This window comes from Acaromyces ingoldii, assembly GCF_003144295.1.
Source record: "Acaromyces ingoldii strain MCA 4198 unplaced genomic scaffold FA10scaffold_9, whole genome shotgun sequence".
NCBI classification, from domain to species: domain Eukaryota; kingdom Fungi; phylum Basidiomycota; class Exobasidiomycetes; order Exobasidiales; family Cryptobasidiaceae; genus Acaromyces; species Acaromyces ingoldii.
This window is the reverse complement of record NW_020290255.1, coordinates 436,518-447,625: the sequence shown is the minus strand read 5'-3', so window position 1 is coordinate 447,625 and position 11,108 is coordinate 436,518. Positions and strand designations below refer to the sequence as shown.

Genomic DNA, 11,108 nt, shown 5'->3' with positions numbered 1-11,108 from the left:
CCCTAACCCTAACCCTAACCCTAACCCTAACCCTAACCCTAACCCTAACCCTCACTATACACGGCAGAGGACGGACACAGCACCCACGTGGCCAGAAAGCACACGCATGACAGAGCAGATCAGTCACATCACACTCATTCCGTCACATCTCCGCAACCAGCAACCCCAGCTCGCTCAGACTTCACACACAGCATCGTTGGACCGTCACACAGCTGCAGTGAGACAGGGCCACACAGGGACGCAGTATCCAGCGAGAAATAAGGAAAATAAACCTGAGAAGTCCTCTCACGCAGAATCCTACTAAGCGAATCTGTCTCAAACTTGCCAGAAATGCGCCCGCGGGCCCCGTTTACCCTTAGGAAGCGTCGCCCTGGCCATATCGTCCTTGGCCCTGACCGGGCCAACGTTAGGGTCAGGTGGAAACACGTTGTAACCCTAAGAAGCTGACCACGCATAGGTGCCCCACCATTGTCTCTGTCGTCTGATTACCGATGAAGCTTCCCACAGCGGTCACGATCAAAAGCAGAGACTGGGCGCTTGGATGAGGACTGGAGTCTTGCGGTGGATCAAAGCCGTCGTTCGACGCTGGCTGGATTTCCATGGCGCGACAAGTGAGGAACTTGCAGTATGCGAGCGAAGGGGTGTGTTAAGTTGAGTCAGATTAAGCTGACTCCACGTCGCTTTACCAGAGCAAACAGGTAATGATTGGACCTAAGTCAAAATTCCAGCACAGTCGTCTTCTTTCAATCCCCGATTTGTGGCTTTTTTCGATTCCGGCCTAAGCTGTGGTCGCTCTGTCGGAGCAGAGCCCGATGGAAAGGCTCTCCGCCTAAAGCTGACCCTCAGATATTCTTCGACCCCCGGTATGTGGGGCCATCATCCAAAAGTTGCATAGAAAAGTTGGGTCCGACACGGGATCAGGTTGCGAAGCTAATATTATCGGGCTAGCACAGCAGTCTCCGATCCCAGCTAAAAAATGTTAAGAGCATGTACTGTAACAGACAGCCGTAAGAATTTTGGCCTCTTCCAGCAATCTAGACTCCCGAGCCCAGGTGCCTCTTTAGCAGTCGAACCAACGGCCATAGTATCATGCCCTCCGTTCTGGTAACATCTGTCCACGTCCACCAAAATACGTGAGATTGAGGTGGGGCCAGGGGAAGGGTTTCAGCCGAGGTCAGGAGACATGAGCTAGACAAAGGAAAATTCAAACTCAGCTTCGAGCCGCGGCCTGTGGCAAAAGTCGAAAACTCCTCCTACCCCATGATAAGATATCTCTTCTTTCCCGAACCGGTCGCCCCACGCACTCGCAAGGGAGTGGGAACAAACAGCGAATAGACATATTTTAAATTTCTAGAACGTTCAACGACTAGAGAATGAGCAACGTCAATTTTTGTGTTATAAAATACGAAAAAGTATCTTAAGGATCAGAGCGGTCGTTCGACATGACAATTTTTAGCCTGGGTTGCCAATATAACGTTTTTAGGGGTTTGTGGCGTATTAAGACCCGTTCCCGCGCGTAAACCTTATTTTTCAATTAATGCTCGGTGTTTAGACACAGTAATGCAACGCATTTGCCCTGTGGTTCGATGTCTGGGATTTGCCTCTTGTATCGACTTCACTACATACAACATGTTCGATACACAACTACTATGTAGCTGTGTTGTACAAATTAATCGGCGAACATTTTGTGGCTTGCGCGGGTGGCGCCGGTGAAGCCTGAGCCCGATCGGCTCGTTGACTTTTGACTGACAGACGTTGTCTTCTTCATTGTCCATTGTCAAGCCATTGATTACTCACATTAGCGTGTGACAAAGCACGGGACGCCCTCTTTAGAGATGATCAATTACATTTCATCAAGGATCCGACGGGAAGCAAATTGATGTTGTCCCGTCCCTTCCTGGTAGCAAAGAAATATATATATATAGGCTGCTGCTTTCGTCATCAAAACATTCTTTCATTCCACACACACACACACACACACACACACACACACAAGCATGGCCTCTCAGCAAGATTTGTCCAAGATTCAATGGGAACAAAAGACGAACGTGCAAGGGATGATCTACGAGGTCGGACGCTGGCCTGTCTCCGAGCCGCTTGGTAATCCCGAAACAGCTTTAAAGATGACGGCTAACCGGGACTCGGACGACGACCGTTCGTTCGACGTTGCAGTCGACTGGCCTTACGCGGGCAAGTCGCAATACTTGCCTACGACGCCAGAAGTGGAGCAAAAGACGGGCATTTACAATTACTACTTTGATTCGTCCTGGTGGCCCTATTTCGACGCGGCCATCAGCATCTGGACGAACGGTAGTAACGTGCTTTACTACTTTACAATGAACACTGGAGAAGAGTTCTCTCTCTCGGTCGATCTACCTTTTGTGCCCCACATCGTCCGCATGAAACTTGAGAACCCTGACAGCACCAAGGTGGTCCGCATCCATGGCGAAGTCCTTCCGACACCACGACCACCCCGTGAGTAGGTGGTCGAAAAGAAGAACAGGCACACGTGCAACGCCCTGTAGATACCTTGTGCTTTTGTCTATGTGGCCATCTTTCTCGCAAGCTATCGAATCTTTCCTTCAGTTTGTCTACCGTCAGCAAAAAAGCAACTTCTTATTGTAAATGCATTAGTCTTTCAAAGCGCCCGGGCTCTTTGGATTTCTTTAAAATGACATCAAGTGAGTAAATAAGCTACTACGGACGGCCCAGAAAAGGCAACCGGGGTTAGGCAACGAGGGTTACGGTTAGGGTTAGAGCATCATACATGTCTCGTCAAGACTAACTGGAAAGGAAGGAGAGAGGTGCCCACTTGGGGAACTGAATTACCTCGGCGCAAAAGACGACTTGAAGGTAGTTTTTGCAATTTTCCCATCTCGATCGATGAGGCCGTCGCGCGCTTGGACAGCCAGGCAGCTCGAGTCTGGGTAGAAGCAGATTGCAGTGGAGCAGCAGGTGTGTTGTCCACAAATGCCGCCGGGGGATGCTGTGCAGTCCGAATCATATGTGCAGTTGCTGGTGCTGCCACAAGAATTACCTGCAACGCACGACGTGGGCCCACTGGCGCTTTCGACGCAGACGCAGGTCGAAGTAGCTCCGCACGAGTAGATGTCTCCGCTACACGTCGAAGGTGCGCCACAGGACCCTTCGGCTGTCGGTGTCTCTGTGGCAATGACCGTCGTCGTCGTCGTTGTAGTCGTGGTTGTCGTCGTCGAGGCAGTGACAGTGACAGTGTCCGTCTCCGACACCGTCATCGTCTCGGTGGCCGAGTTGACATGGGTAGTCGTTGCAGTAGCAGTCATGGTTGGCAGCTGCGATGAGGTGGTCGTGGTTGAGGTCACCGTCACAGTCGGGTACTGTGTCGTCCCATATACGATGAGAAGGCACGCGTCGGTGATGACCTGTGACGAGAACGACTTTGCCCTTTGCAGTGCGGCTGAAGCGGATCGCTTCTCCAGCGCCTGCTGCGTCGGCAACGATCGCCGGGCGGCGGCCAGTGTTGTTGTAGATGTCACTGTGTCTGTCTCGGTCTCGGTCTCGGTCACCGTCTCCAAGTCTGTCTTGGTGACGTACGACGTGTCTGTCTCGGTGTCAGTCTCGGTCGAAGTCACCTCTATAGTGCTGGTGATGGTGGACGTGGCCGCAGGCAATGTTGCCGTGGCGGTCTTGCTCTTTGTCGTCGTTGACCTCGCCGGTTTTCGGCCCTGGAGATACTTGACGCAGAATGCCTTTTCCTCTTGCAGCTAGCCCTTGCACTGCTGCACCTGAGTGGAGTGACTACTCCTCGATGCGAAAGGCGCGTCGCCGGATGGGGCAGCATCCGCCACAGCGGCGGCGAGCAGTACGACAGCGGCGGCCAGAGAGAAACGAAGAGAAACCATGTTGGAGGTGGCTGATCGGTGAATATTTGGGACCAATGAATTGAGCTCGAGTTCCTCGTCTTCCTTCTTAAGGTAAAGGTCCCTTCAACACGTTCCGCGCATTCTCCTCCCTTTCTTGATCGAGTGCTCTTCCACCTGATGTATCATCCGCTCCCACAGCAGCAGGTCGATTCCACATCCCGTGTCCACTCCGCTCTGCACCCCTGCCTGTCAATTCTGGTCCCCGCGTTCACTCCCGCTCACGAAAAATTTTGGTCTAGGCCTTCCTTGACGCGGTAGCAGTGTATTTCTTTCGCTTGTAATTTTCTCTCGCTTGTAGTTTATAGTATCTGTTTCTTTCCGAATATACAATGATAGAGCCTGTCGGCTTTTAAGAATAGTGAGGTCCTCAATATGCACCGAATTATCCATTTGCATCATGCATCCATCAAAAGCCACAGAAGACCCTTGAACGAGACTTGAGGCCGACGGTAAATTTCGGTCTGGGCTTTCTTCGGACGGTTGCTAGACACTACAGTCACCGAATTGCGACACAGCAAAGCTTCTGCACAGGCCATCATGATGAAGGATGAATTTGAGTCTTTACTCACATTGTCTGGTGGTATAAAGAGGAACATTACCGTGTGTCTCTGCTGATGATCATGGCACGCAGACAGGCTGTAAATCAAAAATGTGCTGACTAGCTTTCGTTTGGTGTAGTAGAGAGAGGAAGAGGGGCCGAGAGAAGGCTTCAGCGGAAGACAAGGGAGACGGAGATTGTCATCTAGGCGGGGAAGCGCAGGTTGACCTGGGTATAGGACTCGTGGTATTGGTTGTAGAAGGCGGACGGATCGGCAACGCCATAGAGCCCCTGGACGGAGCTGTCGAGAACCCAGTAGTATTGTCCGGGCGATGTTGCCGACGGGTTGTACCAGTCGGACTGGAGGACGACTGTGGCGCCCTGGGCGAGCGTCTCTGCGTCTGCTTGCGGGCCAAAGACGTACGTCTCGCACGTATTGCCGTCGTAGGAACCTGCTCCGGCGGCGGGTGCGCCTTGCGAGCCAGCAGCACCGCACAGAGAGGGTGCACCTGGGTACGTCCAGGTGTAGGCGGCACTGCCAGACGCAAAGGTAGCAGCCGAGAAGCCCGCCTCAGCGATGAGGACGTTGCCGCTGCCGTCAGTCGTCTGCAGCTGGAACAGGCCCGAGGCGGGGTCCTGGACCGCCATGAAGGTGGTTGCCGCCGTCCTGTCAGTCGTCGTGTAGTAGAAAGTGTCGCTACCAGGGTACTGCGAGAGAGACTTCTGTCAGTAACGTCGCAGACGACGGTGCCTTTATACTCACCAGGTAGCCTTGGTCGGAGTCATCGGCGGCGCTGAATGCGTGCACTGCGCCCGTGGCTGCCAACACGATCTGTGTCGTGCTCGTCGCCGTACTCGTCGTGGTCGCAGAAGCAGTAACAGTAGCCGTCCCTGTTGACACAGTGGTGGACACCGTCATGGGGGTGCCCGTCGATGCCGTGTCGGTCACCGTGCTCGTCACAGTGGTCGAGGTGGTGTAGGTGCTCGTGACGGGGATCGTCGAGGTAAGCGTGTGGACGGAGGTGCTCAGCACAGTGGTGGGGACGACGGTGGTGGCCGTGACAGTAGCATACGTCGTGCTGGTGGCCACGGTGGACACGGTGGCAATATGCTCTTGGTTCATCGCTGCAGCCAGCGCATGCTGGGTCTCGACCTTGCGGTTCTTGCAGTAGCACGTCAGTTGGTAGTGCAGGGAGTCCTTGGCTTGGCACACGACGTGCTTGGGTGTCGAAGAGACTCGCTTGCATTGGCTGGTGCATCCCGTGCTGAAAGCGCTGCAAAAGCTCGACTTGGCCACCTTGTTGATTCGCTTGGCCACCGCCGGCGAGATGGCAACCTCTACGATGGGCACGGGATCCACGCCCACGAGCACCTGCGTGGTCGTTGACGTCACCGTGTCAGTGCTCGTCGAGGTGGTTGTGACAGTCGCCGTCGTCTCCGAAGTGTAGGTGATGGGAATCGCGGTCGTCAAGGTGGTCGTCTCGGTGTCTGTCTCTGTGGCCGTGTTGGTGACGGTCGCCGTATCGCTGGAGGTGACGTCGAGGGTGGTGGTGACATCGACTTCCGACGTCAGCGACTGTGTGCTGGTCGAGTAGTCAGTCACTGTGCCCGTGACGACGACGGTGGATCCCTGTGTAACGGTGACGGTGTAGCCTCCACCGATCTTGTTGAGGACGGCCTTGGTCTTGTCCACCCCGTTGGCCTTGCAGCCGAACGAGTAGGAGGGCGAGTATTTACCTCCGTTGCGGTGGCAAGAATGGACGACATGAACCTTGCCCTTTTTGCCGGAAAGGGATGTCTTGTAGCACTGGGAGATGAAGGACTTGCAGAAGGTATCCGTCGGGTTAGGGTTGGCGTTGTACTTGGGCTTGCTTGCAGCCGAAGAGACCTTTTTGTGGGCTCTTGGTGCATTGCGGGCTACTGTGGAAAGAGCGAGAGAGAGGACGACCAGCAAAGCAAAAAGAGACGGGCGCACCATACTGCGGAGAGGCTGAGATGGGTGAGAAGGGTGGTAGGCGCAACTGGCGCGGCGAGGATGGGTGTGGGGGCCGCCCTTTATGTGAGAGCAGATCCGTCAGAAGTTTCAGCTAAATTACGTCTAGCACGTCGAGATGCGCATTGACCCGCACCTACAGTGTCTGGCACCCACGTCGCTTTTTCTTTTGCGGCCAGCACGATGCACACAGATGCAAACCAGGCCTCGCTCTTTGAAGCACCGCCGCAGCGCTGATGTACGTCACCCTTGTGGCGTTCTTCTCCATCAGAGGCCTACTTCTGCTGCTGATGGGCAGGAACGGCTGTGGCTTTTCCGAAAGGGTTAGTTTCGGAAAGATATTCGTCCCGAACAACGCAGTCGGCTTCAAAGCACTTTCGTTTCTGCGAGGGCGCGGTTTCTTTCCCTCTCCGATTCTGATACTCTTTCTTTTTCGACATTGTGCGAAAAAAGGCTGCTGGTGCTGCCCCACTACCTCCAGCTCGGACGCCTGCCAGTGGGCACTTGCATCAGAGGCCTCGAGCCTGGACGCGCAAAATAACGCAGCCGAAGGAAAAAAAGGAAACAAACCATGCAGCCACAAACGCGATGCAGAGGCCTGCAGGATTTATTATCCAAATCCAAGCAGTCAAGTGAGGCGACCCCTTTAAATTGTACTGTACTCGCTTTGCTCCCTTAGATGAGAATAACAACTTCCTCGATCACATAAGTAACTAGACTGATCAAAATCCACTTGCGCCGAGCGGCCGAGGTAAGCAGACACTCATTGACCGCGTCGCACCTTTTGAACCCAGATTGCGCCACTTGAAAACCTGCAATTCAGATGCGCATGCACATGCATGCGCCACGGGACATTGCGCTCTTTGAGAGACTACCACGGCCCGGCGGATGCACTCGCAACATAGGCACGAGATGCTAGAGAGGAGTGGACAGAAGAGCAAGAACGGTCCATGTGGACGCAGCAAGGCGGAGTGTGACAGAGGCAGGAACAGAGGCGCCTGCATCATCCACATCATGTATTAAACGTATCTGGTCGCTCTGATTGACGTGTGCCTGGTCTTGACCGCGAGAGGGAGCGGGAAGGCCTGGGAAAGGAAGCTGGCTGTGCGGTGTAGTGGAAGAAAGAATTTTCCTTTTCGGTGAAGCCGCAGAAAGGCTTGCTCTCAAGAGATTGAAGCAGACATCTGTCAAGATCGAGGTCCAGTATCAACATATCGTCACTGGGCGCACAGTCGACCCTTTTAGCTTCGACAGGCAGACAGCACGGTAAAGAAAGCAAAGGCTCTCACGTCGGCTACCTTTTGAGAAGAAGGGACAGCAGATGCCGACCGTGTCGTTCGTTTCATCGAGAACCTGGAGTTTGTGTGAAGAGGGACCTCACTCGCATGTGACGAGGAAAAGCATATATGACGCAGAGCCAATTCTACATGTAACGAGAAGAACCGCTTAAGGCTCGTTCACTTGATGACATGTACATGCTAAAGCACCTCCGAGACACTTAACTCTGTCAGGCTGGGCGCATTGATATCGAGACACCATGCCCTTCCCGATGTCAACTGAGCTAGGAAAAGCTGTGTGCCCTCGTCGATGCTCTCTGTTGCCAACGTTGAGGCCAGGAGCGGCCTGAAGGCGAGGGAAGAAGCTACTGATAGGCGCGCCACGTTTTCTCGAATTTATTTGCGAATTTATTTGCGAAGATCCTGGAGATAAGCTCAAGCAGGCGGAGATAAGGGGGTAGACATCGTGCGGTAGATCTCACTCATCTCACTCTCGCAACGATGTACGGCAACCACGAGGCGTCGTTGTCGGTGGCCTTCAAAACGTTCCAGGGCTCGACGCTCATCTTGATGTCTATGTACCCGTGAGAAGCGCTGAGCCAAAGGGGAAGGAGCTGGGCGTTATGTTCTGCATCCACGGCGGCGCAATGGCGGCCATGGATCGAACAGACGTGCACAGACGTGCCCCGCTGGCTGCCCGCTGAGGCGCAGCGACGTGCCTCGCTCCCCAGGTCACAATCGCCAACTCGTTCGAGGACGTTTTCGACGCTTTTCGGTGGAGAGTCTCCTCGAGGCCTATCTGCGTACGACAGGGCACACTCACCCTGCAGATCACATTTCGCGGCGTGCCATGGCGTTTGGAGGCTCTGCGGGAGGATGGCTCTGCCTGCTTCTAGACATCGTGGGTCTGCATACATCGAAAATCTGGGTCTGGGTGCCATCTATCCTATGACGAACCTCACCGACGAGCACTACGCAACGCCGCTGGACGTGCCAGACCTCCCACCGATCGAACGTTCCTCAGTGCAGGCGTACATTGATGGACCCCTCGTGGCGGGCGCACCCCCCGACTTCGAATACAAGACGGGCGTTGTCTTTGGTCGACACAGAGCGGCGCTCTACATGGCGCAGCATGCACAGTGGCGCTCGTGGAGTATAAGAAGCGAGTCCCAAGACATGCTTGACAAGTGGAACGCATGCCGTGCTCCCAAACAGGGCTTTTTCCCGCCGACTTTCTTGCTCCATAGCAACGGCGACATGAAGATTCTTCCTTCCAACCCAAAAGACATGGCCAACGTCCTAGCGGAGGCTGGCATCGATTGCCGCCTGCACTTGGTTCCCGATCAAGCACACTTCTTTGACATGATCGCAGATCCAGATGACGTTGCGACGCTGGACCGTCTTGAGATCAGCCATATGTTTCGTTGGCTCATTTCCGCCCTCTATCCGGATAGCTACGATTGCGAACCAGCATGGTAGGTGCCAGTCGCCTGCTATGGCGATGATCCCATCGTCGCGTGCATCGGTGCATTTCAAACTTCGGGTTATCTTGAGTATGTCAAGAGCTGAAGTCACCTCTGCCGAGCAGCCGTTATAATTGTTTCTGCCGCGCCCCAAGCCAACCTATACTTCTGCTGCGTCTGTCGATTGTCTTTGATCCATGTGCAACCCCCGTGCTCATTTCACTCAATAGACACATCCGTGAAGGCTGAGTCACGATGTTGGACCAAAATGTCCGCATGGAACTTTGCTTCGAATATCGAGATACAGTATATTCTACTACTTATAATTCAAACGCACCGTTTCAAAAATTATAATTTCTTCGCCATCTCTATTAGTCTAGTTCTCTCTTTAATCGATCGAGGACAATTACGCGGGCAGAGCGAATTTCGACGCCGCGGGAGGCTGTGGGCGTCGACTGTGTGTGCATTCGAATTTTCGAAAGAAGATAGACAGCAGATGTGCCTACACGGCCAAGGGTAAGGAAGTGGCCAACTTGGCAGCGATATCCTCAACCACGCGGTCATGTGACACACTGATGCGCTGCGTTGCACAGCATCAGAGCAGCATGGACTCCTTCCTCGTTCAAAGAATCGAGAGGGCTGTGCAGGATGCTTAAAATGAAGGTCAGAGTCACCTCATCCCCCCTCCTCGCTCTACAAGAAAAACAACGTATCCGTCTCTATTCTACGTACGCTGGTCGTATCGTACCCTTGTCATGCTTCTCACGTCCCTCACTTCGCTTCTTTGCGGAACTGTTTTGCCATTGCAGGCAATGGCACTCACGATCCGCTATCCTGGCTCATTTTACGACGCAGACGCTGCGGCCCGGAGCCGCAGAGCAGAAATAACGCCAGGTATCGTTGAGAGAGACACGCGCCCCGATCACGCCAATGTTTCCTACACCGTCACCTACAGTGACAAGGTGGTGCCGGTGGGCGTGTGCAACCCACGCAACTTTCTCCAGTACGTCATCGATTACGGCTGCGCAAGGGATTCGAATGACGTAAGTTGCAAGACAAAAGCAGAATGGCCCTGCGACTACGTCGACGACACGAAAGTCGGTCGCAACGGCTGGAATCCGACGGATGTGGGCCAGGCTCAAGTCCGCAATTGCACCATGGGCATTCTTGCCAACTTCAACACGTCCATGGCTCCGCCGGGTGGTCAAGCATCCCATACGCATGCCAACTTTATGAAAGACCTAATCGTGAAGGCCATCGAATCCCCCATGCAGGTCGATGGCGGCAAAACAAGCATCGTTCCCATGCCCCACGGCAATGGTGAGCATGGGGGAAAGAAGGGAAATGGCAGAAACGTGACGGCGTACCAGGTTCCAAATGCCATCACGGTCCAGGGTTTCGCCACCACTAACGGTACTCTCGAACGCACAGCGCTTGACACAATCACCATGATGGTGAGGAAAAGCTGCAGCAGTACTAATAAGAAGACGCGCAGCTGATATGAACAAATTCCGGTCAGGTCGAATGTCCTCAGGTCATCAAGGAAGAGAAGAGTACATGCGATATCGTCGGCCCCCTTTCCAGTCTTGCCAGCACCATAGGGGCCAACAAAATCGCGACGGGCACATTCTCCACTTTTATTGGAGTGCCTGCTGTCGGAGGCGCTGGCTGCCAATGATAGAGCGCGAAAACCTGTACGAGAACGCTGAAGTAGTACAACAGCTTGGTGGATAGGTCCCGAAATGATGACATCATGCCTAAACATGAAGAGCGATACATATTGTTCCCAGACAGACTTCCACGAGGTCGCCCTCGAACATGAAGTCCCATAACACTCACTCCAGCGAGCGTATGTTAAAAATGTGGGGCATTGCCACCTTGCCGATGAGGACGCGGGCAAGCTCGCCTCGCGCCTACATCGAGACGGTTTTGTGA

General features: G+C 53.9%; 5 protein-coding genes across 5 annotated transcripts; 3 read left to right on the top strand and 2 right to left on the bottom strand.

The window, feature by feature from the left end:
- Window positions 1-1,968: 1,968 nt before the first annotated feature.
- On the top strand, window positions 1,969-2,653 carry FA10DRAFT_270002 (hypothetical protein; the record flags this gene model as incomplete). The annotated part of the gene is made up of 1 exon (XM_025522962.1): window positions 1,969-2,653. A coding segment is annotated over exon 1 (482 nt), but the record flags the coding sequence as incomplete, so codon positions are not given.
- Window positions 2,654-2,825: 172 nt separating this feature from the next.
- On the bottom strand, window positions 2,826-4,027 carry FA10DRAFT_282119 (hypothetical protein; the record flags this gene model as incomplete). The annotated part of the gene is made up of 3 exons (XM_025523745.1): window positions 3,765-4,027; window positions 3,038-3,728; window positions 2,826-2,923 (listed from the first exon to the last, which is right to left on the bottom strand). Exons 1-3 carry the CDS (start codon window positions 3,879-3,881, stop codon window positions 2,826-2,828), a joined length of 906 nt encoding a protein of 301 aa, XP_025374126.1. The 5' UTR covers window positions 3,882-4,027.
- A 617-nt stretch (window positions 4,028-4,644) lies between these two features.
- FA10DRAFT_297988 (hypothetical protein) lies at window positions 4,645-6,451 on the bottom strand (the record flags this gene model as incomplete). Its single annotated transcript, XM_025524555.1, has 2 exons — window positions 5,204-6,451; window positions 4,645-5,163 (listed from the first exon to the last, which is right to left on the bottom strand). Exons 1-2 carry the CDS (start codon window positions 6,416-6,418, stop codon window positions 4,645-4,647), a joined length of 1,734 nt encoding a protein of 577 aa, XP_025374125.1. The 5' UTR covers window positions 6,419-6,451.
- A 2,135-nt stretch (window positions 6,452-8,586) lies between these two features.
- FA10DRAFT_289502 (hypothetical protein) lies at window positions 8,587-9,189 on the top strand (the record flags this gene model as incomplete). Its single annotated transcript, XM_025524301.1, has 1 exon — window positions 8,587-9,189. One exon carries the CDS (start codon window positions 8,587-8,589, stop codon window positions 9,187-9,189), a length of 603 nt encoding a protein of 200 aa, XP_025374124.1.
- Window positions 9,190-9,871: 682 nt separating this feature from the next.
- Window positions 9,872-10,931, top strand: FA10DRAFT_304788 (hypothetical protein). Its single transcript, XM_025525397.1, has 2 exons — window positions 9,872-10,627; window positions 10,693-10,931. Exons 1-2 carry the CDS (start codon window positions 9,929-9,931, stop codon window positions 10,849-10,851), a joined length of 858 nt encoding a protein of 285 aa, XP_025374123.1. The 5' UTR covers window positions 9,872-9,928; the 3' UTR covers window positions 10,852-10,931.
- Window positions 10,932-11,108: the final 177 nt, after the last annotated feature.

Excerpts from the sequence above, each read along its gene's own strand:
- FA10DRAFT_304788 (XM_025525397.1), top strand. The coding sequence starts at position 9,929 with ATGCTTCTCACGTCCCTCACTTCGCTTCTTTGCGGAACTGTTTTGCCA. Across the intron at positions 10,628-10,692 it reads TTGACACAATCACCATGATG|GTCGAATGTCCTCAGGTCAT; the intron begins GTGAGGAAAAGC and ends AATTCCGGTCAG.